The sequence below is a fragment of the Rutidosis leptorrhynchoides genome, chromosome 4 (genome assembly GCF_046630445.1).
Source record: "Rutidosis leptorrhynchoides isolate AG116_Rl617_1_P2 chromosome 4, CSIRO_AGI_Rlap_v1, whole genome shotgun sequence".
NCBI classification, from domain to species: domain Eukaryota; kingdom Viridiplantae; phylum Streptophyta; class Magnoliopsida; order Asterales; family Asteraceae; genus Rutidosis; species Rutidosis leptorrhynchoides.
Genome location: NC_092336.1, coordinates 561,664,600 through 561,692,160, shown reverse-complemented (window position 1 = coordinate 561,692,160; position 27,561 = coordinate 561,664,600). Strand labels below are relative to the sequence as shown.

At 33.0% G+C, this 27,561-nt stretch overlaps 2 protein-coding genes across 2 annotated transcripts; one reads left to right on the top strand and one right to left on the bottom strand.

The window, feature by feature from the left end:
- The first annotated feature begins 3,524 nt into the window (after positions 1–3,524).
- Positions 3,525–18,117, top strand: LOC139845310 (MADS-box transcription factor 23-like). The gene is made up of 8 exons (XM_071835565.1): positions 3,525–3,706; positions 4,253–4,331; positions 15,424–15,485; positions 16,322–16,421; positions 16,800–16,841; positions 17,584–17,667; positions 17,780–17,904; positions 17,987–18,117. The coding sequence occupies exons 1-8, from the start codon at positions 3,525–3,527 to the stop codon at positions 18,012–18,014; spliced, it is 702 nt and encodes a 233-aa protein (XP_071691666.1). The 3' UTR covers positions 18,015–18,117.
- Positions 18,118–19,399: 1,282 nt separating this feature from the next.
- Positions 19,400–25,584, bottom strand: LOC139845311 (meiosis-specific protein ASY1-like). Its single transcript, XM_071835566.1, has 22 exons — positions 25,538–25,584; positions 25,387–25,443; positions 24,380–24,476; positions 24,217–24,285; positions 24,028–24,120; positions 23,744–23,870; positions 23,553–23,622; positions 23,396–23,437; positions 22,930–23,056; positions 22,760–22,854; positions 22,432–22,471; positions 22,291–22,332; positions 22,055–22,179; positions 21,936–21,948; positions 21,750–21,826; positions 21,566–21,670; positions 21,244–21,394; positions 20,819–20,895; positions 20,671–20,725; positions 20,435–20,592; positions 20,198–20,335; positions 19,400–19,650 (listed from the first exon to the last, which is right to left on the bottom strand). Exons 1-22 carry the CDS (start codon positions 25,538–25,540, stop codon positions 19,603–19,605), a joined length of 1,809 nt encoding a protein of 602 aa, XP_071691667.1. The 5' UTR covers positions 25,541–25,584; the 3' UTR covers positions 19,400–19,602.
- Between the last annotated feature and the right edge of the window lie 1,977 nt (positions 25,585–27,561).

Genomic DNA, 27,561 nt, shown 5'->3' with positions numbered 1-27,561 from the left:
AATCAGTAACAATTTAAATTATTGAGGGTGATTAGCGTAGAAAAACGATTAAATTTTTACCAAAGTTTCCAAACATATTGTTGTTTGTTTGTTGAATGATAAATGGTGCACATCATTTGTTCATTCCGTTTGTTGTTTCTTCACATTTATTTTGCATCTTGTCGTCAAAATTAGTAGCTTTTGCTGAACTTAATGCCAGTCTTTGAAAATGCGTTGTTTTACCATGTTGTGTACATAAGATAAACTGCAAACATATATACATATTTTTGAAGTTTGGTATATTACCCCACATTCAAAAATTATTAAAATATAATAATAAAAGTTAAAAAATTATAAAAACAAATACAATACCAACATAAGTATTAAATATAGCAACATTACAAATAAATAAGGTAAATAAGACTAAGTAAACTAGGGTTGATTCTGAAACCAGTATGGGTTCCATGGTTCATTGTATCTATCTTGATATGCTTGAAATGGGTCATAGGTAGAAAAAGGTGGTCTCGTATCCTCGGTCCACGGAGGAAAATAGACTGGCTCAGTAGGAATGTAGTTCCTACCATGCATAGTTTGATCCCGGCAGCGACGCCAAAAATACTTGATGTTATGCGAGGGGTATATGAAATAGTATTAATTTTACAAGGATATACTATTAAATACGATACAATTTTACACAAGTGATTTATTTATTTATAGAGTGGATATACCTAAACCTTGCTACAACACTTATAGGCAGTGTACCTAATCGTACAGTAGTGTAGTTTTTAGTAAGTCCGGTTCGTTCCACAGGGATCTTTTAAACAAGCTTAACGCTATATTTTTAACTTATAAATGTAAAAATACAAAAATATATATAAGTAGTATTATTATTATAAAAGGGGGTTTTTACCGTTTAATGACCGGTTTGTCGATTTTAAAACTTTAGTCGCAGTTAAAATCTAATGTAAAATATTAAAAATAAATAAAACTTAATTTAAAGCGTAAAGTAAATAACGATAATGAAATTGCGATAAATGAAATTGCGATAATTAAAAAGTACGATAATTAAAAGTGCAATTAAATAAAATGACAGTAAATAAAAGTGCGATAATTAAAAGTGCAATTAAATATGAAATATATAAATTATGCTTATTTAAACTTCCGTAATCATGATGTTTGACGTGTTGATTTTAGTTTTATTACCATGGGTTAATTGTCCTTTGTCCTGGATTATTCGATATGTCCATACGGATTTGTCCATAATAGTCCATCAGTCATAATCATAAAGTGCGAAAGTCTTCGTCAAATTATTCTTATTACCGAAGTCAAATATTTCGACTAATTGGGGATTCGAATTGTAACAAGGTCTTAATACTTTGTTTAATGAATACACCAGGTTATCGACTGCGTGTAAACCAAGGTTTTACTACTTTGTTAACAGTTACACCAATTACCCTTGAATGTAATCCACCCCTGTTTCAACAAGTCTATTAACTATTAATCCAGTTCCGTGTCCGGTAAAATGAACAATTATTGGTATTTATAGATATCCCGCCCACCGTGCCCAGTCAAGCGTATGTGGTTATTTATAAATACGTCAAATTATAAGTCTATATATTAAATTAACGAGGTATCATTTAGTTAATATAAAGCCCATTAATAGCCCATAGTCTAATTTCCACAAGTGTCGTTCTTTTATCCAAACCCCAATTATGGTACAAAGCCCAATTACCCAATCTTAATTTTTAGCCCAACATCACGATTACTTCGGCATTAAATAAGCATAATAATAACTTAGCTACGAGACATTAATGAAAATAATTTGAACATAACTTACAGTGATTTATTAATAGCGTAGTGTTACACGGACAGAGTTTCGACTTAAAACCTTAAAACATTCGCTAACATAACCTTAATATTATTAATCTTAAATTAAAATTATAAATTATAAATATATATATATATATATATATATATATATATATATATATATATATATATATATATATATATATATATATATCTTTTACGTATATGAAATGGAAAGAAGGTGTTAAGATATCGATCGAATGCGGTGCCTTTTATAGGCCCCATTTCAGTTTTGGTGTGCTCCGCGATCTCGAAGGGTTTCTCCTTCACAGCTTCGCGATCACGGAGTGGTGGATTACAGCTCATCCAAGTTTGGCTCCTAGCTTGCCGACGGATTTTTTAATAAATAAATATAATATATATATAATTTTAAGAATTATTTATATATTATATTATATTTATATGCATAGTTGACTTGTAATTTTTGCTCTGTTGCGTCGTGCTTTGAAAGTTGACTTAGGTCCCGGTTCCGGATTTTCGAACGTCCTTGCGTACAATTTAATATCTTGTACTTTGCGTTTTGTAACTTGTACTTTTGTCATTTCTAGACGCTTCTCATCAATAAATTGAACCTCTTGGATCGTACTTTGTACTTTTGAGCTTTTTGGTCGTTTGCGTCTTCAAATCGTCGAATCTGCGTTTTGTCTTCACCTTTTATTATTTAAACGAATATTACTTGTAAATAGAACAATTGCAACTAAAAGCTTGTCTTTCTTGAGGGATAATGCTGTGAAATATATGTTTGTTTTTAGCATTATCAACGAGCCAAAAATGTGAAATTCGAGCAAAAAAGTTAAAATTCGAGCAAAAAACGTGAAATTCGAACAAAAATGGCGGGCGAATAAAAACGTGATATTCGAACAAAAATTGTGATATTCGAACAAAAATGTGTTCTACATTTTTGAAATTCGAACAAAAAATGTAGAACACGCGTGTAGTCGAATAAAAATATTGAAATTCGAACAAAAATGTGTTCTATATTTTTGTAATTCGAACAAAAAAAAATTTGTTCGTCCATGTTTGTTTTTTTGCCTGAATTTCGTCTTTTTTGCTCGCCCGTCAACTTTTTTTACTCGAATTTCAGTGTATTTTTGAGTTTCTAGAGTTCTCACACTAAAAAAGTTCTCACTGATATATATATATATATATATATATATATATATATATATATTATTAAAATAACTGAAAGCATCTACTATATATTTTCACATAAAATATAAAAATATACATATTTATATGTATTGTTGAGTTGTCCACCTTCCTTGAATAGAACACCTAGCTAGTCTCAAATAAGAACTCTTTCTCTCCCACAAATCAATCTTCCTCTAAGTCATTAAGCTCAAATTAGTAAGCTTTATTAGTATCTGTAATCCGCACACTTTATTTTCGTCGTTATTATTTCTTTGTCTTATTGATTAGTGATACTCAAGACATCGATTTGAAAATATCACGCGGCTTAATTGGAACAAATAACTATCTAATTTTAGAACTACGTCATTTTTCTTAATTTGTTCTTGCCATAACATGATAATTTGACTGCTTTGATTCGTCAACTATATATCATTTCATCATGAATACTCGATCAACACTTTCCCTAAGTCTATTTAATTTATTTTTCGATTCATCTAAATCTAATCTATAAATTGAAGGATCGAGTTGCTTTGAAACCCTTTACAATGGGAAGAGGAAAGATTGAAATTCGAAGGATCGATAACACAACAAGCCGACAAGTAACTTTCTCTAAAAGAAAGAATGGGATTTTGAAGAAGGCTAAGGAGCTGGCTATTTTATGTGATTCGGAAGTTGGACTGATTGTTTTCTCTAGTACTGGAAAACTGCATGAATTCGCTAGCTCGAGGTTTGTTTAACGCTCTAATTTAATCTCATGATCAGTTGGCATATGATCTGCTTTAGGCATCAAAATTATATTTAGTTCAAGTAAGAAATCCTAGGGCATATATATGGTTCTTTTTGGAGACTAAATTTATATCTTCTGTTTTGACCTATATTTAAAAGTTAGCCATTAATGATGAGAAATTGGTTTGAACACTTCTAATCATAGGTGTTTGACTAATGATCGAATATGATGTTAATACATAACAGTTCATGGTTGATATTTATTTATATCATATATTGACCTTAGTGTATGTGCGTGACCAATTTATTGATTTGATCGTGTTAGTTATTAATCAACAATATGTACGAACCTAGCTTGTATCATGTTATTCTACATATAAATTATTATATTAATTTGATATTGTTACACATTTTCACAAATGTGTGTCGAATCACACTATATATATATATGCCTATGCATTTTAAGTCATATAAGACAATAACATACCTGCAATGGCCGCCATTAATTATTAATTGGCCTTTAATAAATTGTTACTTCAATTTACAGCATGAGAACTGTGATAGAGCGATACAACAAAGTGAAGGATGAACATCGTCAACTGATGAATCCTACTTCAGAAGCCAAGGTATTATTTTACTAGCTTTTCTTTTAGAAAAAAAAACAAAAAATTATTATTTTATTAGCTAGCTTCAACTTGATAATTTTCAAATATCAGTAGGAAATATATTTCTAATTAGTTGCAACTTTTATTTAACTGCATGCATGAGGTGACATAGCATAAATCACTACTATATAATTAAGATGGTAAAACCAATAAGTTACTTTTTGAAGATTTATAGATTCAAAGAATATATAAGGACAATCTCAAAAATACATTAATGATGATTGATTAAATCAATAAGTCGAATTAAATATGAAAAACATAATCTATAATCTTCAAATTAATGATATGTTTGAGCTTTGAAGATTAAATAGCTACTGGTGAACAATTTGTAAAAAAACCTTAAAATTATGAACGATAGAGAATAATTAAGATGTTTGGGGGTGTAAAAAATGACATAATAATCTCATTAAAACATTAATTAATGTGGTACTACTTTTTTTTCGGCGAAAATATTAATATATATATATAGAAGATCATAAAGATCCGCTGGTATACGCATACGATAATAATTGAAAGGTCTCGCTCAGATCGTCTTACAAACAAATGACGATAGCATTGGAATAGAGCGAACACATTGAAAATGATTGAAAATGAAATTGGCAGTACAAACGAACAAACCACCTAATCTAAATCTAAAATATATATAAAACCGATCTCGTATCTAACTCCACCATCGTTACTAAACAGAAGTCGCACATCACAAATGAACGTCAGGCACTCCAGCAACACCTAACCCGAGGCCTGCAAACCGAAGTAATCAAAGCCTGTGAATAATTAATGTGGTACTACTATTTACATTTTTTTTGAAAATCCTACATATTGCACAAAAGCCCTTGATCTTCATTTCTTGATATGACAGCCACCAAAGCTTCTACACAGCAATACCAAACTTCAAGCTTTCACACTTTGTCCACCAAAACTCTAAACAACAACAATGCAAAAATTCTAAACAACACAATGCAAGATTCCTATTCGACTACATGATCAACAACCTATTCCACAACCTGCATTTGCTAAAAAACTAGTTTCTTCACACACACTTAAAGTGCAAGTGTTACTCAATTTCTTTTATTTCTCAAATCTTTGCTATAAAAAAGTACAAAGTATACCAAAGGGTCATTGGCCTAGCGGTATCAAGGTGACCCTTTCAACCTATTGGTTTGGGGTTCGAGTCCCGGGGTGGGCATGTATATATTCGTGTTTAAATTCGTGTATGGGTGTGTGTGTGTGTTTGCCTTTAAAAAAAAGTACAAAAGTATTGGTATGGAAAATCTTAAACAGTCATAAAATACCGCCACAAACAGTCGTGGAAACAGTAGGGTGATAAGTTGATGCTCTACCACCCCCAACTCGTCCATTTAAAATGAGAAAATGAAAGGAAACGAAGCAAAAATAAAAGGAAATAACTTAAAGGTAATAATGTGAGCCTTTTAAAAAAAAGATAATGAAAGAAAAACGAGAGGAAATGAAAAGAAAACAACAAAAAATGAAAGGAAAACAAGATACTATGTTAGAATATACATGCTCTACCCCAGACAACAAGATAGAGCCTTTCAACTGTGGCAAAGGCTCCAAGTGCCTTAGAGAAAATTATATATTATTGCTCAAGTTTTGTATTCATATTTACGGTTATAGATTGAAAATGGAGATTACTTTTACCTTCTCAAGTATGTTTCTTCTGCTAGAAATATGGAATTGGTACGGCTACCATTAGGGGTTGAATGTCATCACAAATACTGGACCCCTATCTCTCATTTTTATGCCTTGGACATTATACCCTACACCTGAACATATTATGCTCTGCATCAAGTGTTAATAAAATTAGATGGGTCAAACGTGCAAGTTTATATCTTTATATTCTTTTGACGCGCAAGTTTTAGATATTGTACAGATTAATAAAAAAAATCAATTCAATAGATATTAGAATTCCTTACGCTGTAAGCTATCGCTAGAAGGGTGGCATCCACTTTACAGACCAAGTCGGTGTATTCCCCCGCTCCATCACCAGAGTTACAAGTGCACCTTCAACCGTCGCCAACAAGCATACCAACGTACTTACAGTTAACTCAGTTGGATAAGTCTCTACACTACCTACATATCATGTGGAAAAAAACACACACACACACAAGTTAATGATGCATCATTATATGAGATTATAATTATACAAATGTCATAAAGTCGAAAGTTCTTACTTGCAAAATCATGAACACCGACCAACAGAAGCATCCAATTGTAATCATAAAGGCACCCATGAGGGTATGATATAGATCTACCCCATTATTGATTACATGACCGTTATATTGTATCTTGAACTTTGTATCTTGCAATCCTGTATCTCGCACTCTTGTATCTGTATCTCGATGTCTTCTTCGTCCATTATCTCATCTTCAACTATCTTTCCATCAATGTGTCCCTCCCTTGTTTCTCCCTCGGCAACTCTCTGATTATCCATGCTTCTACCCTAGACAACCGAATAAAGTCCTGCAACTATGACAAGGGCTTCAAGTAGCATGTGAGAAAATATTTTACTTGTTAGTTCATGTTTTAGATTATAAATTGAGAAGCGGAGATTATTTTTACCTTCCTAGGTATGTTTCTTCTTTCAGATGAAAGAATTATAGAATTGGCAACAACTACTATTGCCAAGTCGTCACAAATACAAGACTCATATCTCTAGTGGTGGAGAGAGTAGGCTGGCTAGTGGGTGCTCTGTCACCCCTACTTATCCATTTAAAAGGAGGAAATGAAAGAAAACGAAAGAAAAGCAAAAGGAAATGACTAAAATTAATAATGTATCTTTTTTGAAAAGATCATGAAAGTAAAACAAGAGGAAATGAAAAGAAAATAAGAGGAAACAAAAAGAAAACAACAAACTAAAAAAAAAAAAAAGTAATAGAAATTAACTACGTCTTGATTGATATACTTAACATCAAAATCTAAATATAAGTAGATTAGAAATGAATTTATGCTATTTTATTATAACATCATATATCTATATTTATCTAACCGTCGATCTACATAATTCATGACGGTTAACGTCTCTTTCTCTTCCCGGTCGATTATTTACTCACCAGCTAACTACCTACTATCTGAAAACCCCAATCCCTCTTTTTCCCTAATCACATTTTACAACATTTCAATATTACTGTATTGAGATGATTAATAATGTGAAAGTATTAAGAGTTTGGCTAACTCATGCCCTAAGTGCAGACAATAACGATCAGTAAATATACTCAAAGTTTCCTTTTATAACATAAAATTAATTTATTAAACTCATTCATTTCTATATATAAATAATTATTAATTATGATTTACGTTAATTTTGGAAAATTTTTAATTCATTGAATGTGCTTAACATGTGCCCTAAGGGCACATGTTAGCTTTCCTCCAGTATTAATGTTTTGTGGTGATGGGTATAAAATATTAGTACTTTACATACACATAAGTAAAATCATTTGATTAAGTTACACTATTTTTACCTTCAAAGTTCAAATGATAAATTCTACACCGCTTATCTTCGTGCTTTGAAACTTGTGGCAGTAGATTGCTTTGAGTGTGCTCGATTGGCAGTGTTATCACCTCGTCGGTGATTTCTTCCACCTGTCGTTCCAAATCATCTAAATTCCACTCACTAATTTTATTCTTCTTTTTATTTTTATTTCTTTTGTATTTTTTTTTTATTTTTTTTTTTGTATGATCTAATGTCAAGTATATCATGGTATACTTTACCTCTTAAGTATGAAAGATTAACATTTTGCTACTCAAGGCAAAAAAAATGGGCCCAGTTATATATAATTGAGTTTTTGAGAAAAATGATTATACATATGACATTGAATATTTACACACTGATACAATTTTAGGGAATGTCCCACATCTTTATCTATCTATTCTATTTTTTCTATTATGTTTTATCTATGATAATTTATCATCATTATTGTATAAAATCTAGATGTCAATCCGGTAGCTCTTGAATGATGAATTAAGTTTATTCTTGTTGCACCTAAAGTTGGTAGGATTCATTCTAATAGTACCTACCTTACCAACTACACTGCTTATCTTCCAGCTCTGAAACTTGTGGCAGTAGATTGCTTTGAGTTTGCTCGATTGACATTGTTATCACCTCGTCGGTAATTTCTTCCATCCTTCGTTCCAAATCATCGAAATTACACTCTCATTTTCTTCTTTTCTTCTTTTTTTTTTAATTTTTGTATGATTCAATGTCAAGTATATCATGATATACTTTTGCTCTTAATTATAAAAGATTAGCATTTGCTACTCTCGAGAGCAAATGGGTTCAGGTATATATATATATATATATATATATATATATATATATATATATATATATATATATATATATATATATATATATATATATATATATATATATATATATATATATATAATTTAGTTTTTGAGGAAATTTTGTTATACATATGACAATTGATTTTATATACACAGATACAATTTTAGGGAATGTCCCACATCTTCTTTATCTATCTATTCTGTTTTATCGATGATAATTTATCAGCATTTTGCAGAAAATCTAGGTGTCAATCTCATAGTTCTTGGATGATGAATTATGTTTATTCTTGCTGCATCCCAAGTTGGTGGTATTAATGCTAATAGTACCTATCCTGCTAACTAAACTACTTATCTTCCTACTCTGAAACTTGTGGCAGTAGGTTGCTTTGAGTTTTATTGGCAATGTTATCACCTCGTCGATGATTTCCTCCATCCGTCGTTCCAAATCATCTGAATTTCAGTCACTCATTTTTTCCTTCTTTATTTTTTTGTATGATCTAATATCAAGTATATCATGATATACTTTACCTCTTAAGTATGAAAGATTAGCATTTTGCTACTTTGAAACTTTGTTGTACTTATCATAATTGAGTTTTTACACATGGATATAATTTTAAGAAATGTCCCACGTCTTCTTTATCTATCTATTATGTATTATCTATGATAATTTATCAGCATCTTGCAGAAAATCTAGGTGTCAATCCCATAGTTCTTGGATGATGAATTAAATTTATTCTTGATGCAGCTTAAGTTGATGGTATTCATGCTAATAGTACATACCCTGCCAACTAAACTACTTATCTTTCTGCTCTGAAACTTGTGGCATTGACTTGCTTTGAGTTTGCTCAATTGGCAATGTTATCACCTCGTCGGTGATTTCCTCCATCCGTCGTTCAAATCATCTGAATTCCACTCACCCATTTTATTCTTCTTTATTTTCTTGTATGATCTAATATCAAGTATATCATGATATACTTTACCTCTTAAGTATGAAAGATTAGCATTTTGCTACTTTGAAACTTGGTTGTACTTATGACAATTGGGTTTTTACACACGGATATAATTTTAGGGAATGTTCCACATCTTCTTTATCTATTTATTCTGTTTTATCTATGATAATTTATCAGCATTAATGCAGAAAATCTAGGTGTCAATCCCACAGTTCTTGGATGATGAATTAAGTTTATTCTTGCTGCAACCAAAGTTGGTGGGATTCATGCTAATAGTACCTACCCTGCCAACTACACTGCTTATCTTCCTGCTCTGAAACTTGTGGCAGTAGATTGCTTTGAGTTTGCTCGAATGACAATGTTATACATATGACAATTGAATTTTTACACACGAATACAATTCACAGAAACATAAATCCGATCAAAAAATTTGGTGGGTTTTGTTGGTGAGTTTTTATTAAATAGAGAAATTATGTTTTATACTCATAAATCTAACTTTTACATCCCTGAAAGTTTACATTTCGTACCCAAATGTGAGGGGGGTAAACTGTAAATTAGAAGAAAAAAAATTACAAAATGTCGTTTTAGTCTAGAGGAAACGACACATTTTAAGGTCTCTAATCTAACTTTTACATCCCTGAAAGTTTACATTTCGTACCCAAATGTGAGGGGGGTAAACTGTAAATTAGAAGAAAAAAAAATTACAAAATGTCGTTTTAGTCTAGAGGAAACGACACATTTTAAGGTCTCTATTAGTAAATAAGTAAATAAATCGCATAAGAAACGATGACACAACTAAGACATAGATTGACAAATATACTATATTATTTAAACATTCCCTCTCAATCTGATTATAATTATGAGCCAAATCATTTAGACCAAGTTTAAAACACAAAATTTATATTTACTTACACTCAAACCCTTTGTAAAAATGTAAGAAAATTGGTTATTGGAATCAATAAAAATAATTTTAATTACACCAAAAGCATACTTCTCTCTAACCAAATGACAACATCAATTCAAATTGTTAATCTGTTAGCACAAAATAACTTTAGTGGTAACAAGTTATTGTTATGGACCCCAAATAACAATCACCAATCAAATATGGTGATCTCACAATCGACAAACGGACAAAGTTACAAAAGAAAAGTAAACGAGATATTACATGGTTATATGCAACCGTTGTGATTGTTTTTTAGTCCACGGCCAACCAGAGAGCCTTTTTATTGATTTTTCGTGCTTAGAGTTACAATGAGGTTGTGGATCTATTTATAGGGAAGCATTAGACCTAAAACCTTGTTGCAAAAGTTTAACTTAGCCTTCAAATACAAGAAACATTTCATAAAAAATCAACTCCTTGTTCCTTAAGTAAACTTGTCTTCCAAGCTTGACTTGTCTTCCAAGCTTGACTTGTCCTTCAAGCTTGATTTGTCCTTCAAGCTTAACTTAATCTCCAAGCTAATTTTATTCTGTTCCTTTTTTAATCTATTTCACACATCCAACAATCTCCCACTTGAAAAATACTTTAAACAAACCCAATCTTGTCAACCCGTCAACCATCCATTCCAACCAAGAACGTGGAACCACCTTTTATACCGCCAATCAAACTTGGGATACGCAAACTCAACATCGTTGGAAGAGCATACTTTTGACACAAGGTCTTCAACACTACTTGTCAAAATCGAATCAATAACCCTTAAACTTTCTAGTTGACGTCTTCTCTCATCAATTCATAAGATGACCAGTTGAAGCTATGTAAAGCTTCAACTTTCCGATCGTAAGCACCTTAGTATGCATATCAGCAGGATTCTCCGTACTAGGAACTCTAGCAACAACTAGATTACTATATTTATGAGTTCTCGAATAAAATGATACCTTAGTTTGATGTGTTTCGTACAACTATGAAACAGTGGGTTCTTCTCTAAGTGACTAACACTTTGATTATCACAGTACAAGACACAATCTTCTTGAACTCTTCCTAACTCCACCAAGAAACTCTTCAACCATATTAGTTCTTTGCTTGCTTCAGCTGCGACCATATATTCGGCCTCCATTGTTGACAACGCAACACTCTTTTGAAGTCTCGATATCCAACTAATCGTCGTCTTTCCAGCCTTGAAAACATAACCAGTAGTGCTTTTCCCCTGACCTACCAGGAGCTCATCTCTCTCGCCCCTAACAGCAGTAAGCTCCTTGGCTAGAGATTCCTTCTCGGACGCCACATAAGAGGCATCTGCTTGTGCTTTCTGCGCAAACTCTAGCCGATCCCTCAGCTCATTTAATCTATCCCGAGCCTCGCGAGCGATTAACGACTCCTGCGCCAAGCTGCTTTCTACAATTAGCGTCGCATGCTTGGCTTTAATCCGGTGAAAGTCGCGCATAAATCTCACTCAAGTCGTTCGGATATCCATATGCAAGTCTGCTTGCGGGTCCATGTCAAAATAAGAAAGCGCACCAGTAGGCGCGCACCTAGACATGAAGTTGAAGTTTGACGCAGCGACATTGCTAGACACGTTCAAAAACTCCAGAACCTGGCTGAACTGCAAGATATTGTCAGCTTGTACTAGGGGATCAAGAGTCGGTGAACGATTTTCCTCACCATTACCCTTCAGCATTGTCCAAAACTGCAAATAAAGCAGACAAAATCAATACTTCAAGTAGTAAGTTATAGCGCAATGAAAAACGAATTAATAAATGTGTATACAATGACTACCCAAAGTTCTTTTTCCTACGGAACTTTCCCTTTCCTTTATCCACGTTCTTGCGCTTCTTTTTCTTCTTGAGAATGCTTAAACCAGATGGGTTCTCAGTATCAACACCTGAAGGAGTGAGGATCTCTGTACCTCAATTACCAGTTACACCATGATCGCCAGGATCCTCGCTAAGGGGGTTGCCCCTTTCTACGTTGTCGCTTCCACCTTCAGCGCCAAGAGGAATGTCAACACCAACGCCATCACCGCTACCGGTGTTGGTGTCACCTACATGCTCAGCAACAATTTCCTCAAGCTCCTTGTCATCCAAGAGGTCAATAATCGGCATAACTACAAAGCAAGATCAAACTAAAGTTAGCGCAAAATGGCTTATACATGCCTAAATATGGGAAACACATATCGATCCACTTTATTACATACCACGTTGGTGCTGCTTTAGAAGGGTGCAATGCGCGGGTAGGAGGAGACACGGCCGACCCTCAATATATCGTTTTCATATATACGAACAGTAAGCTCCCTACCAACGCAAAGGTTGTACAGCAGATGTCATTGCTGGCTTCTTATCCAATTTTTTATTAACGCCAAAATACTAACTTCGCGCCTCGGCCCAAGAGTCAAGGATGAAAGAATTATCAATAAAGAAAAATGAATTCTTCCATTATTCGCGCAGTGGGAGCCACAAACATTACGCGCTCGCGAAAAGAATACCAACCGTTTTCATACGCTGTATAAAGATAGACGTTTTGAAATAAATGGAGTGTAGGAGAAAAGTAGTGACCGTTACACCACGTTTCAAAAAAGAAATGCGGCAAACGCTATACGGGTGCAATTGCCCAGTGCCAATACCGTAGTAATTAAGAACGGTCAAGAAAAAGTCGGAAGAAGGATAACGCACGTTTCCATATTGTATAACTTTTTCGTAAACCGCAATCTTCTTCGAAGGTTGATTATTGGTGCGCTGATTACAACGAGGTGCCAAAGGGTTCAGCGCGCCAAGAGAAGGATACCAGATAAGACCCCTAATGTCGTCATCCGTAATGACAAAATAAATCTCTTCAACATTTTTACTCTCAGCAACGGAGGTAGATGGAGACATTGTTTTTCACAATAGATAAACAGTTAAAATCTTAAAGAAAAGTGGGAGAACGAATGCTAAACTGACGATGATGAAAGCTGATGAAACCGAATTTGTCGAAAAGGGAAAGGCGCTACATGAATACTAGAGAGAAGTAGGCTTGAATTTGTAAATGGTAAAATTTTTATGAAGAAAGTTATGGGGTATTTATAGGAAGAATAAATATGAAATGGCGTCTCAAAAAAGATAAAAGGGGAGGTTAAGAGAAGGATACATCACAACCGCACACGTACGTGTCGAAATTATGGTGGAAGTAGATACAACAGTAGGCAGAGAAGGGAAGGGCGACGGTTGAGTTGACGGTTTGTCATTCTGGCATGCAGACACAAGCCAAAAAAGTAACATCGCATTAACTGTTCCCCAGTCCCCACCATTTACGCTCATTTCTTTTTCATTTCTTCGATATTTATAAATTTAGTTGAGTTCGACACCATGCGCAATACTTGCGCATAATATCGAACTGGGGGCCTTAATGATGCGCATACTCGCATACACTATGTACACGCGTCACACGTAGATAGCACGTGACTGAAATGGTGAATTAACTAAGTGGTCAACATAAAACATGAACATAATACCAATCCAGTAACACTCTTGAGCGCCACATTCGATAGTGCGCATACGTAGTCAGAAATAGAAATGGTGCAACTGTTGTCGGTGCATACGTAACGCCAACATGCTTACAGGAATCCACTTGGCGCATACGTAACAAAGGTTGATTGGAAGAGCATAAACAGACAAAAGAACACCCCAAGTAGTTGGCACGATCTCAACACTGTATAACGGCCAGATAGTGCTGCAGGCTGCCAGATGGCAGCGGCAAGCCGTTAGGAGAACAACATTAGGGGATAGGCCGTACCTTTTCCAGCTTTATGGAATAAGGTGGCAAAATGATGTTCCATTTGTCTTATTATTTATCTTATTACGTGGCGCTAAAGGACAAAGACATCCACCTATAAATAGGACGATGCATACACACATTCATGAGATGGAAAAAGATATTACAAGAATCATTAACGATTATATCATCTTCATTCTCATCTTCATCAATTAAACCCACGCTACCGGACTCTAAACAGCATCTTAATCTCCACTTACGGTTATCGATAACATTCTATGAACATGAGCCATCAATTACCGGCCAACCCGATTATGGTGGGTCGACATTTAACGACCCCGGTGAGATCATCATCTCACATTGGGGTTATTCACGGTACACAGGACCGGAGAGTTAAACTCGAATGACCGTTAAATCTCCCTCATTTGCTGATCGAGTGTAGGCCGAACCCCTTGGACTAATCTATGATTGATCAAAAACGATTCCACAAATATTCAAAATAATCATCAAACCCTTAATTCCTCGCCCTTGAGCCGAAAGTCATTGATCTTAAGACTGTAGTGCTTAAAACTTTATCCTCGATCCATTTTCTTCATATTCTCATGTTGGTCACAAAATGTGAAATATAGTACTTCAAATTTGAGTTTATATTATCTACATATTCATTATTATTGATCAAAGCTAATTATACATAGAGTACTAGGTTGCAACGTACAAGCGGATCAAAAATCATATATATCAGATAGTAAAGTAGTAAAAAACACTTGACCGAAACAAAAGTTTAATCTGTACTTGTAAGACTTCATGTAAAGCATAATATTAATTATGTGTTTCAATAAATGCATACTAGACTTCATCACCAAATGCCGAATGACACTTTATAGTGGTAATTAGGGACAACACCTCACCTTCAGAATTAAATGGATATTCAGCTTAAATATGTGCAAGGTTTCTAACTTCTTAAGCTCATATGGGGATCCCCTTAACATGTAGTTTAATTAGTTAACTACAGATGTATACACCTGGCATGCCTTACTTAAACTGTACAGAAATGCATGATAATTCATAACTTCATATAGTTTATATGTAACCATATCTTTTGTTCACTCACTAGTATTGGCAAGGAGAGGCAGTGCAGTTGAGGCAACAACTTCAGTATTTGCAACAAAACCACAGGTAAAGGTCTCCAGTCTTTCTTTCCCTTTCCCATTAAACCAAAATATGAAAGCAATCAGTTCTAATTTATGCCCTACTTAAAGAGATATATTGTAAGCAAAATTTGACCATTCGTGAGAAGCAACACAATGAAAACTCGAAAAAATGTGAATAGTGTCTTACGAGTAGCTTCTAAGTCATGAGTGTGTTTGGATTAAACTAGCTAGAGCTTGAGCTTATAGCTGGAGCTGAAGCTTCTGGGCAGAGCTGGAGCTGGAGCTTATTTTTAAAGGCTGATAGCCGGAGCTTATTTTTTTTTTATAAGTGTTTGGTAAACTAGTTGGAGCTTATTTTCCAGTTCATAAGCTCTAATTTTTTCATAAGCTACTAGAAGTAGCTTATTTTTTAAGAGCTTATGATTTTCATAAGCTCCACTTTTTATGTCTACCAAACAAAACTTATGACTTGAAACTTATTAAAATCATAAGCTCAAACTCCAATAAGCTCCCATAAGCTCCAAGAAGTTGTGTGTCAAACACACCCATGCAACTTATAGAAACATCAAATAAATGATAACACAGAATGGTATTTAAACTTCTATCATACAGCCAAAATCACCTAAAGATTTGATCATTAATCTTGAATATTATAACTTAGATCTATGCTCGAAATTAGTATTATACGGTTGTCTATTTGTACTTTTCTCATTCTATATTTGCAGTTAACACTCAGTATCTGACTGTGTTCTTTTTCATTACATTCTGTTGTACTTAAAGTATCCAATCAAAAAAGTCACGAGTAACTGAGAAAGGGCATTAATCATAAGAAAAATTATTTTTTCGACACTATTCTTGCAGGCAGCTTTTAGGAGAAGAACTTTCTGGTTTGAATGCCAATGATCTGCAAAAGCTGGAATCCAAACTGGAAATGAGTCTAAAAGGCGTCAGAATAAAGAAGGTAGGATTTCTTCCACTATTTCTCATGTTACTGTCACCCACAAAATAAACAAAGATCAAATGTTATGAGAGTATGGGAAGATAGATAGCCTTATTTTTTTAATGAAACATTTTTATATCATTCCTATGGAGTAATTGACTGACAACTGCAGGTCAAACAGTCCATCTGACCAAAACTTTAAATGAAGTGATCGAATAACAGATAAACATCTAAGAGGCTGCTTGCAAGTAGCCTATATGATACATAATAGAAATGTGCAAAATCTTGTTTCCAAACCCAAAATCTGGTTGCATATATTATTGACTGGTTTAGACTTAAGATAAACTAACATACTTGGTGTCAGTGATGCTAACCATGTGACGCATATTTCTGCTGCAGGAACGAGTTTTAACAGATGAAATAAAAGAATTACACCGCAAGGTATGGAACTTGTTTCCTTAGATTTTGCACGAATCGGGTTCTGATTATACCTGGAAAACGGGTCAGGTTGGGTCGGTTTGAGTAACGGGTCAAAACGGTTTTGGGTTGAAATGTGTCATGGTTCAAACGGATAAAAATTTTAAACGGGTCCAAACGATTCAGGTTGGGTCGGTTTGGGTAACAGGTCGAAACGTTAACAGGTCAAATGGGTCAAATAGGTCCAACAGGTAATATACTTTTACATTTGATTTTTTACATTTATTATATCGTTTTTTAGTTATTATAAATATTTATTTATTATATGTATAAGAAAATGTTAAAATATTAATATATATATATATATATATATATATATATATATATATATATATATATATATATATATATATATATATATATATATATATATATATATATATATAACCATTTTAGCTTTCATAAATTTTTGACGGATGAATCTTGTTATACTTGACCCATTTGACCCATTCACAAGAACCATTAGACCTGTTCTCTATTTGTTGAACTTAGGATTTGATACCTGTTTGCCCCGTTCTTTTATATGTTGTGTAAGACTCAATAGGTTGAAGAAAAACTTATTGGACCTTTTTTTAGGTTTTAGTTTACATTGTCAGGCCTAATTTTTTTCAAGACCCAATTGACCCGAAAGCTTGACCCATTTGACCCAAATTTAAGAGAATATGTCTCAATTGCCCGGTATAGTTCTGATTAATATTCTTTGCAGGAGAGTTTTGTTGGTCAAGAAAATAAAGAACTGCACAAGAAAGTTGGCCTCATGGTTCAAGAAAACGCAGATCTGCACAAAAAGGTATCAACTTACAAAATAATGCAACATAGGAAAATGCTTTTCAAAAAAAAAAAAAAAATGCAACATAGGAAAATTTTATATTCTAACTTTATTACACCGAACTTCATCTCAGCTTTATGGATCTACTCACATGTATCGTGATGGTAACGAGTTGCATGCACCCATATGCCTCCAGCTATACCAGCCACAACCACAACCACTGAAGAGCTATTTACCAACAGAAACAGTGAAACTGGGGTAAGCACTTTACAGAGACTTTTAATTTCATCGATTATACATTTAGGCAAGACTACAATTATGTTTTGAACATGTATGCTAGGTTACAGTTGAACTCTAAAGCAAGTTGAAACTTGGTGTATATCTGAAGATCATCGTATCAACTCATTCACAAGAGGAAGTATTACAACATGAATTGATCCGAGATATGATGGTTATTGTAAAAGAGTCGACCCTATACCAGTTTTATGACAATGTTGTATTGATTGAAGATGTAAAATTTAATAATTGGAAGTATAGGTAGAGGTTTGACACAAGATGTACTATAATTCTAATGTTCCTCAAAGTAATTAGGTTTGTGTTGTGATATTTATCAGCAATGTATACATTCAAACTACATGGTATACAAATAAGTGGAACACTATAGTATGGTCTGAATAAATTGCTTGACTTTCAACATGATGTTTGAGCAGATTGTGCACAGTAAAGTGAGATACTTTATGATTAGCTAATAACCTAAACTAATATGCACTAAAACTGCACTTCAATATCCATAATTTGCTTTCCAGCTTTCAATTTCCAGCTCCAATTCTAGTCATATAATCGGCAAGGAATTAAGCAAGAAGATTAAGGCGGCTGGTTTTATTTCATGTTTTAAACTTTCAATTCAAGTTTTAAAGTGACAATATATGTTATATACGCAACTTACAGGCTAATTAAAATAGGGGCACAAAAAAGATTTTATGTTATAAAGAGCCTTATATATTTATAAATCTCAATACTATATTGGCAATAGAACGGTAAATTTTCTAGACTCGATTTGCTGCATATATTACGGTGATAACGTGATATATATCTAACTAAGAATCTCAGGCCTTTCGTAGCAGTTGTTTATAAGCAAGGAAAAAATCTCAAACTGTGCCCAAGTACAGATAGCTCTACTGATACATCTGCAATTACAAAGGTATGCATGAAAATCAAACATCTGTTTATTTCCGTACACATTGTCTGATATCTTCGATAATAAGCCTGTTCATGATTTTTATATGTTTGACTTCTGTCAATACACAGGTGTATAGCAGAGGAGCTTATAATCAGTGGATATCTGGTGCAATTCTAAAAATCCGTATAAGGCATACACCATCATCTTGTGTGTATCATAGCAAGGTCATTAGTTAGTTTATAGGTTTGTATTACTTACTGTATTATTATGTTATGCAACTCGACCACATTACTAGTTTTTATGATACTCTCTGTCGTCTTAAAGCATCTAAATTGTGTGTACAAATCAGTGAGCTTCTCTAATTTGTTATTCAGCCCGTACAAAGTTAATAATAAAATAGAAACAAGGGCATTTAAAATAATCAAGTGCAGTACAAATTGTTCCCTAACTTGATGATTTATTTAGGTGAATGGATTCCTAAATCAACATTAAGTCAGTTTTAACATATAATAAAAATGATACTGTAGCCTCCTTTTCTATCAATATAAGCCAGTTATGACAAATGAGCTCTACTGTATCAAACAAGTTTTAATAAACATGACAGAAAGTCATCAACAACATTATGTAACATCAATAGTTCAGAAGTCACTGTAAATAATAAAGAACTTAACTGGTAAAAGGTTAATATACTACCTCTCTCTACCATAATCCTCTAAACATGACATACAAAATACTGCTAAAGTCTTGCAAGCTGTGATCACATTAATTCAGGTTCTTCATTGAGCTTTCTGGCGCTTCATGTACTGAAGAATAGGCTCCTTCACCTACAAATAAGAATAGAGGTTTTAATTCAGACCTTATAATTGAGTTAGCTACTTTATTAGAATTTAGGAGTAATCTATCACTCATCACGACTTATTTATCTGAATGGGTCAATTTGTGTTGTGTTTTAATATCTGATCTTAACTCTAATGGGTTAAATGAGTTACGGAGTAAATGAGAAGATGTAACAAAAAGGGTGTAAGATATGTCAAACTAGCAGACAGGTCATTTGAACTTTGAAGTGTATTTAAGGTTTATTTGCATAAAGCCTCAAAATTTGATTGATCAAAAGAAATCTAGGTTAGATTGTAATGATAATATTTTTGAAAACATATATAAGACATTAATTATTCATTAAATCTATAAAAAAATGGATTAAATGTGTTCTTTGCTGATCAGCTCAGCCAATAACAGTTTTGACCAACAATAAGAAGAGTTTGGGCCAACAATAAGAAGTTACCCAATTGGACTCGTAAACAACTCATCTGACCCAACGACCCGCCCATTTATGATGAACCATTTTTTAATTAATAGGATGCATGTATGTACCGTGCTTGCTTTGCGGGGACGTTTTTCAAGGGAGGACCGGCCACTACAGACGACATCATCCATTTTATCATCCTGATTGACATTTCCATGTCTACCATTATTGATCCCTGCTACATAGCTCTCTGTTGAAGCTATTGGCTGTAAAACAAATAATAATTTAAGAAATTAAACAGAAGTCGATACACTACGTATATAAATGAAGATAGACATGTACTTTATGAGCAAGATGATAAGCACCTGAGTGTTGCTTGTGGGAGTATTGTGCCCATTGTCTCTCACCCTTGACATTGTGGTTTCACTGTTGTTGGAACCATCAGATGTAACTTTCATACGTGTGAGATCTGATCCAATGGAATGAAGTGCACCCAAAGTTGATGTGTCCCAGCGATTAGTCCCTGATCAATTTTCCAATAAGCTAGTTTATTGTACTGGTAGAAAATCAATACCCGAATTGAGTTAGATAATGTGCACACCTGTTTGGTTATTTGTATCATTAAATTTGTTATCTGTTTCATTTGTGTCCTCCACCTGATCGAATTGATAACAAAATTACAATCAGAAAAGAACTTGAAAAGCTCAACAGGACAACTAAAAGAAAAAGAAAGGTTATTAATTTAGTACCATAGGATCCACATCCAAGGCTTTTCGAACTTCAGCAAGTTTCTTCATGGTGAGATCAGAATGGACTACCCGCTTTCCTGTATGATTATAAATGTTAATAGGATGATCTTATAAGGCAGAAAGATGACCACATTGGGTAACAGATCAAAACAGGCATGGAGTTAAAAGGTCACTTTTAGTAAGGGTTGAAATAGTCATTCTGATTTATTTTCGATCTGTTTGACATGTTCCATATCACTTTTTTTTTTTTTTTTTAATTTGATATGTGAGATGAACAAAACCCGAGTCGTCCCCTATATCCCTAAAGGAAAATGGATCAAATGGGCTCTTCATAAGTGTATCGTTCAAAATTGCCTCCTATAGTTCATGGTAAACAGAAATGAGAAATTAATTATGGAACCAAATATGTTCAATTTGAGCATTACCTAGCCTACGGTTGTTTGTGGATTCAATATATCCTTCTTTTGTCATTTTATCCATTAGCTTGCGAACCGTATTTTCATTAACCTCTCCACCAAGCTGGCTTTGAAGCTTAGAAACAGTAATGTAGTTCATTGGAAGAACGTGATAAAGTGCCTGCAGTTATAGAAGCTACATATCAATGGCATCCTAATATAATATATGGTTTACTTGAAAATCAGCTTTGAAATACCAAACATCAAATATGCTAAACCAAATATAAAAATATACATACAAAAAGAAAAAGAAAAAAAATGAGAACCAACTGAAGATGTTAAAAGTGCTCACTTTCATGTACATTTGAAGTTCACTCACAGCGGGTGGACTTTTCTTGCTGATGGTAACATGGTGATCAGCTTCCTCTTTCACAGCATCAAACTCATACTCTGGCTCCTATAATTGACAATATAAATCTAATAAGTGAGTTTAGTTAATGATTATAAGGGTACCTCAAAGAAGTATAGAAGTTGACCCTCAGCCTCCTGATGTTGAAGTTGTCATTTCCAGCTTTTAGTAGTATGCCTTCATTTACAAGCTTGTTCATAATTTCTAAAAAAACCCAAATAAAAAACAAATACAGAACAATTACAACAACGCGATTATTATTCATAAAAGTTAAATTTAGCTTTATTGTTGTCCAATCAGAAACTCTGGTTACCTTCAATCAAAACCTGCAAAATATAAGTGACCATTATGTCATTGTTGCATTTAGAAAATGAATGAATAATAAACATAGTAATTTAATGTTAGTTAAATAGATTTTTTTATATATTGTACCAGTGAGATGTCAGGAAAGTTTGAGAGAGCATCGGTGACATCAACATTGTCTAGATGATAGACATTGATCCAATCCCTCACACGGTTTAGTTGCAGTTCATCTTCAGCCAAATCCTGAGTATCATCTGCATATTTTACATGACATATTTGATCTTAGTGTATCATCCAATCATACATACATCTCTCTGTATGAATGATTTGTATTTATGGGTCACAAGATTGAGCTTAGCAAGAACCTTCATCAACCATGGTACCATCATCTTTCTCTTCTTTCTTATCTGACAAAATAAATATGCTTATCAGTAACTTTTGTTAATTTATAAGGATAATTGGAATAAGTAGCATACATTAAAACATATTGACATGAATATTATTACCCACTGGCGCGACAATGTAGTCATCATCAGACATGCTGGCCTGCGACGGTTGTAGACGTTATCATCCAAGTGTTTAAAGAGATATAAATGCATAAACCTTTTAAAATTATCATGTAAAGGGGAATGGGAAATGGGTGATAATTGGTGATCATAATTTATGCATTTCAAGTGTTTAATAAGATATAAATCCAAGTGTTTATTCGAAGATATAAAAAAAATATTACAATAGTAATTGGTGAAATCATAAATTACGCATTAACTTTTGGTAACTGGCTGTTTGTACCCGGCACCCACTCGTGTCTAGCTTTAGTAATAACATTAGTATCACCTCACTATCAGATTCACTATCTTCATTTCCCTGCATTGAATCAGCTCCCAAACTGACATTATCGTCCTCACAAGGATCAAGCATACTTTTAACCTGTAATTTCAAGAAACTGAAGAATTATAATAATGAACCATAGAATCTAGTTTGCTATTATTCCAAATTCCTCATCTTTAAAGATAGTACAAAATGTTTGCTGTTGACATTGCCAACATCCATTTTCAAAGGATTTTTTGTCCATGCATTATGTGTTTCTTCCAATGTGCAACCTCTGAAGAATGGGGGCTCGTAATCAGCAGGCTACAAAATAAATGAACAAATTTCCACATTACTTATGTGCTAATCAAATCAAGACGTAAAGATCGTGAGTCGTGTTATATGGAAAAATATAGCCCTATCACTTGGTACATATAAAAGAAATGCTGAAAATAAATTTACTTCATTTATGCAAGATAATAACATATATTTCAAGAGGAGATTATGTGATTAACATGGATAACTTATTGCATAATACCACTTACGAATTATTACTACTTTAACAAAAAGTGGAAGTGCAGGCTCGTTAAATAATGTAAAGAACAGTATCTACGCAAACAGGAGAACCTAAGCTATAGAAGGAAAAGGTTATCAAGATCATACCGTGACATCGTCATAATAGAGGAGTTTCATCAAAATGGTGCGCTGAAACATCACTTTAAAAAGTCAATGAGGATCCAAAATTCATACAAATACATCCATTTTAAGATGGATAACTATATGCAGATACATAAATAATCATTGACCAATATTGCATTACCTCTTCTGGCATCTTATCTAGGGTTCTCATCAGTTGAATCAGTGTACGAACCATTTTACAAGCAGAGCTCCTAGAATGACATTTGTATAATAAGATCATAATGTTCGAAATTCATCTTTAGTTTTAGGAACAAATTAATAAGCCTAGAAACAGTAGACCAAGCAAGACAATTCATGTGTGAATATTAGTACTTCATTTGAGTTGGGGTTATCTCTGTAGTGGAGTTACACTTGAATGTTTCCCCCTGCTTCTTGTTTCCAATTCGATTGACATTCATGGAAACCTCCTGACTCTCAGAATTTGAGTAACTGAAAGAAACTGTAGAAGAATATATATTTTAATAAAGTCAACTGTCAAAATGCGATCAACAGAAAATCAAACACAATAAACGTGCAGTCATTGCTATGTAACAAATCATTTTTTATCTGGATACTATTCATATAACTTCATTCATATTGCAACAGTGACATCTTACAGGCATATTCCTCAATCATTGATCCTTCGACTGTCTCACACACACAGAACATTAGTGTCCTCAAATATTTCTTCTGCAAAGCATCATATACACCTGCAACAAAATGACGCTGCTTATCAACAAGAAGAATTAAGTAGCAAAAGAAATCAACTAGAGTTCAAAAGCACATAACAATATATAATCATATGCCTTTCTCCATCCAGTCAATTAGTCTTCTAGACTCTGCATCCATAGGCATAAGCTTTTTGATCTTCATCTCTGTAGATCAAACATAGGAAAAAAAATTCATTCCATATGGTCAAACCTTTCAGCTACAATGAAGGTTTTTTCAAGAAAGACCATTGGCAATTACCTAAGGCTGGCACGCCCTTATCACTGAAGTATTTCTCCGGGAACAAGCCTCTGATATAACTGATATTGAATATTGCTATGCGTAGCAGATTCCTTGTCTATTTGGAAGAAAAATAAATTATGAGATGCGAAAACTGACCAATTCCAAACAAAGGCCAAACCATCAACAGTGACCACTTTTAATGGTTTACAGATCATTGAAGGCTGAAAGCCTGAAACAAAATGAGTTTAGCTCTATATACTTGGTGATTTGAGCTGTATAACTAGTTCACTAAATTTTAGGGGATTATTCTTATCTTAACATTTCAGATGAATTACTTAAACTTAATTGTAATTTAGAACAAACATTCTCCAAATCTTAGCATCCTTCAGGAATTCTAATAATCTAAAGTTAATAAACAAATATGCAGGGAGTACTGATAATCTACACCTTACTGATTATTACATACTCTGCATCCTCTAAAATTGCGTCAGAATTTTTTTTACCATATGAACCGGTAAATATATTACAATATCTGCATCTGCATATCACACTTCTACACTCAACAATTTTTATCTAGCTTCGAAATGAAACAAAATTCGGTAGAAGGAATATAACAACAAAGTTTTATAATCTCTTGTCAGCAAGTACAAATTTAGCTGAAAACTAACCCTAAATTGCACATAACTTGTCATGAATCCAATAGAAGCAAGCTTCTAGTCTATATTACTATCTAGTTTACTGATCCAGGTCAAAATTTATTAAAATTATACATCCACAACCAATCAAACAATCATATAGAGTCAAACTTCGCTTCAGTAACTACTTTCATCTTCATAGCGTAACCTTGAATAATTTATTTCATGCGATTATTAATTACAAAATATATAAAGCGTAAATCACAATAACGATCAAATAATGACGATGATATGTACGGAGTCTAACATGTGCAACAGAATGTATCAGAAAATTGTAGCTAATAAAATAAAATTATCACGAGCAAATAAAATTTAAGCTAAATTACTTACTAATAGAAGCGAATCCTGTTCCGTGATCTCCGATTCCTTCAATTTCTGAGCAACAACCTTTAACGAAACACGGAGATTAAATTACGGAGCATTAAAATAGTAGAAAATAGATCGAGTGTTAAATTACTAAAACTGCAGTTCAAATCGTTACCATTTTCAGAGGTTTGGAAGATAGAACTCGAAATGTGGTAAAATGAAATGAAGTGACGCGCGAATAGAGATGACGGTGAAGCTCTGAAGCTGTATATATTGGACGTTAGAAATTGACTTAACCATGATTAGATTAGGGTTTAACTCTGGTTAATAGTAAACATGCATAAGGTGATGTCGTTACATGACGCCGTTACACGTTAAGAAAAGGAGGATTTGGTGGTTTTATTTTTCTTTTGTAATTTTTTTTTTTTTCTTGGCAAAAAACTATAACTATAATTAAGTTTCTTTTGTAAATTGTCCGTTGAACTTTTAGATCGCTTTATTACTTTGTGGTAACAAGTAATACGAATTAAGTTTTTAATATACTTTTGTTAAATATGATGATGTATAGAGTATAGACAGAGGCTAACCTAACATGTAAGCCGTGGGATCTGTGACACCACTATTTGCAAAAAAAAATCAGAAACGATAATTCCAAATTGTACAGACACCACTAAATAAAATTGTAGGACCCCATAATTTTTTAAATTTATAATTTTATAGTATAGACTACTAATATTAGTACCTTATTTTATAGTATGAGTCACTAATATAATACGGAGTAAATAAATAAATAAACATACCCACCACACCACCACACCACCACACACGTGCACTTGTAATTTAATTTTACTTCTTATTTTTTTTACATACTCATTACCCATTACCCAACAAGTAGCTTCTTTTTTCACTTTTAGTTCACCACTAAGCTAGAGTCCAAGAAACTTGCAGCTTACATTTCTTCTTCAAAAAATTTTCTTTAGCAAATTGAAAATCTCAATTCTAACGATCGTTGTTTATAAGGTATGCTATAATTTTAAAATTCTCATTCTTAAGAATAATTTATTGTTTTAGAATATTTAGATAATCATTTAGTTAGAGTTTACATTTACACTCTCCTAAGTCCTAAAGGCCTAATATGATTTTGGATTAGAATTAAAAATTGTGGTCTTGTAGATGATAAATATATGGTAGGTGTAACAATATCATTATATCAATAGCTTATTGCTCTGTATGTATGTACGGTAGTAATTTTACTTATTTCATAGTAAATGAAATTTGATAAATAGTCTTACCTCTTAAGTAATACTAGTACCAAATTGACAAATTTTACAATACAAATATGGTGGAACGTACCTTCTCAGCAATGAAGTTAATAAAAAGCGATTTGCGAAATAAAATAGGAGATCAATTTATGAATGATTGTCTAATTACATATATTGAGAAAGATGTGTTAGATAGTATTAGCGATGATGCAATTATGGATGAATTTTATCATATGAAACCTTGTAGACAAAAGTATGTGTGTATTATAAGAAAATGTATTGTATTATTATGTATTTACGGCTGTGTTTGTTAGCCTTTGAATGGGATGATTCAGAGCCTCAACTCTGATTCGGTTAGAGATGTGCATGTTTGATTTGGAATTTTGTGAATACTGAATTGAATGGTAGGCCCAGAATCATTCAGAATCATAGCACACTCTTGACCATTCATAGGATGAGTGTTTCCATATTTACCCTCAATTACATTTAAAGTTTATTTTACAATACATCTTCCAAATTTATCATTATCTCCGCCTATATATTTACTTTCAATTAATAATTACTTACCTTTTTTATTTTCCGTTTTACAAGTCAAATATTTCAATATGTAATTTGTACTCCGTATTATATTTATATTTAATTTATATTATTTATTTATTTATATTTTGGCTAACTTACGTTAAAAGTACATTTCGATTAACATCCCAGTTAGAGTACACATCGATTAACAAACGAGTTAACGTACGCTTTAATCTTTTGGCGTTAAACGATTATTGGTTTGAGCTTTTGGACAATATGTATTACTTACGAAATAACATATTTTACGTACTTGGTTAAATTGTTATAATCATTAAATGTTTCTTCATGTTAATATTCTTAATTATACTTTTACTTTATCTATATAATATATAAATATAAATATAAATATACTTAGATA